Source organism: Arachis duranensis, chromosome 9, assembly GCF_000817695.3.
Source record: "Arachis duranensis cultivar V14167 chromosome 9, aradu.V14167.gnm2.J7QH, whole genome shotgun sequence".
NCBI lineage: Eukaryota > Viridiplantae > Streptophyta > Magnoliopsida > Fabales > Fabaceae > Arachis > Arachis duranensis.
The window spans coordinates 19777600-19779494 of NC_029780.3; the positions used below are offsets into that span (position 1 = coordinate 19777600).

At 40.4% G+C, this 1895-nt stretch overlaps 1 protein-coding gene across 1 annotated transcript; it reads right to left on the minus strand.

Annotated features, from left to right (window-relative positions):
* Nucleotides 1-359: 359 nt before the first annotated feature.
* On the minus strand, nt 360-980 carry LOC107465036 (extensin-like). Its single transcript, XM_016084006.1, has 2 exons — nt 730-980; nt 360-576 (listed from the first exon to the last, which is right to left on the minus strand). The coding sequence occupies exons 1-2, from the start codon at nt 978-980 to the stop codon at nt 360-362; spliced, it is 468 nt and encodes a 155-aa protein (XP_015939492.1).
* Between the last annotated feature and the right edge of the window lie 915 nt (nt 981-1895).

Here is a 1895-nt window from a genome sequence, read left to right on the forward strand (position 1 = left end):
GATAGCTGCCCTATTCTTATCTTTCTTTGGGCACGTATGACCATTAATGAAGGTCTTTATTTTCCAACAAGTATCTTCATGATCCCTTGATACAGAACCACCCATGGACATCCTTTCACTTTATAAGTAACCCTCATCCTCACATTGTCATTCTTCGTGAACTTAACCCGCCTGCCCTCTTGGATTGTGAACTCCCTAACAGTCTCCTTAAAGTCTCATTTTGTGTTAAATTTCATGCCAACTTTCAGTTGAAATTCTCCAAATCTTATACCTTCTATAACCACTAGACAAACATCTTCAGACTCCCTATCTGTCCCCTCATCCTTAGAATTTGGAGGAGTCTTCATTTTCTCAGAATGTCATGAATTTGCCCCATCTGAGTCAGCCCCTGGATCGTATGCATTATATGCATCATCCTCTATTCCTCCCACAAAGCCTAGGTCTACATACCCATCTGAGACATGCTTAAATCTGATGTCTTTTTTAACAGTCTTAGTCTCACAAACATCATTAGCATAATCATCATCATCAGAGAAACTATCTTTAACCCATGGCTTATACAAACTATCTTTGGCACTATCATATGAATCAAAGGATTGTTCATGACCTACCTTCTATCGTGCTTCCATCAGTGCCTTTTCCTTAGCAACACTCCTCATACAAGGCCTAAAATTATGGGTGGTTGTTATCGTTTTCTTTTTTATGGTGGATTTGGGTGTTTCAATAAACTTTGGTGTGGGTTTGGGTGTTGCAATCGATACACTTTTAGGGAAATTATGCTTAGTAGGAGGCTTTGGCTTTGGATTAGTAGGAGGCTTCGGCTTTGGATTATTAGGAGGCTTTGTCTGAGATTGAGCATTTGGATTGGCAAGAGGCTTCTCCTGACTTGAAGATTTTGGATTAGTAAGAGATTCTGCCTTAGTTGGAGGTGTTGGATTAGTAGGAGGTATTGGATTAATATGAGCCTTTGGATTGTCCATAGTGTTGATAGGTATTGGCTTGTTTTGGGGGGATTGATTAGTGGGGTTCCTCGTTGTGTTATTAGGAGTGACCATAACACCTTCTCCTTCTGCAACATCCACTCATTTATTGTCCATACATACCTTTTTCTCCTGACCTTGTAAATAATCTGGAGATGACACCCATTGCTCAAAATACACATCCACCAATCTATTATTCTTGTGAGCAAGGAAGCACATCTCCCTTAGTTCGTCGTCACTGTTTAGATTCCTTAATCCAGTTTTTAAAGTCCTCCCAGGTACTAGCCACCAACAATGTTGCATCTTGTCATAGCCTAACTCCTTGTAATAATTCCTTATGAAGAAAACTAGGGGTGTGATGAGCGGATAATTTATACGCTTTTTGGCATTGTTTTTAGTATGTTTTTAGTATGTTTTAGTTAGTTTTTAGTATATTTTTATTAGTTTTTAGTTAAAATTCACTTTTCTGGACTTTACTATGAGTTTGTGTGTTTTTCTGTGATTTCAGGTATTTTCTGGCTGAAATTGAGGGACCTGAGCAAAAATCTGATTCAGAGGCTGAAAAGGACCGCAGATGCTGTTGGATTCTGACCTCCCTGCACTCAAAGTAGATTTTCTGGAGCTACAAAATCCCAATTGGCGCGCTCTCAACTGCGTTGGAAAGTAGACATCCTGGGCTTTCCAGAAATATATAATAGTCCATACTTTGCCCGAGATTTGATGGCCCAAACCGGCGTTTCAAATCAGCTCAAAACTGCCCGGCGTTAAACGCCGGAACTGGAACAAGAATGGGAGTTAAATGCCCAAACTGGCACAAAAACTGGCGTTTAACTCCAAGAAGAGTCTCCACACGAAAATGCTTCATTGCTCAGCCCAAGCACACACCAAGTGGGCCCGGAAGTGGATTTTTATGTC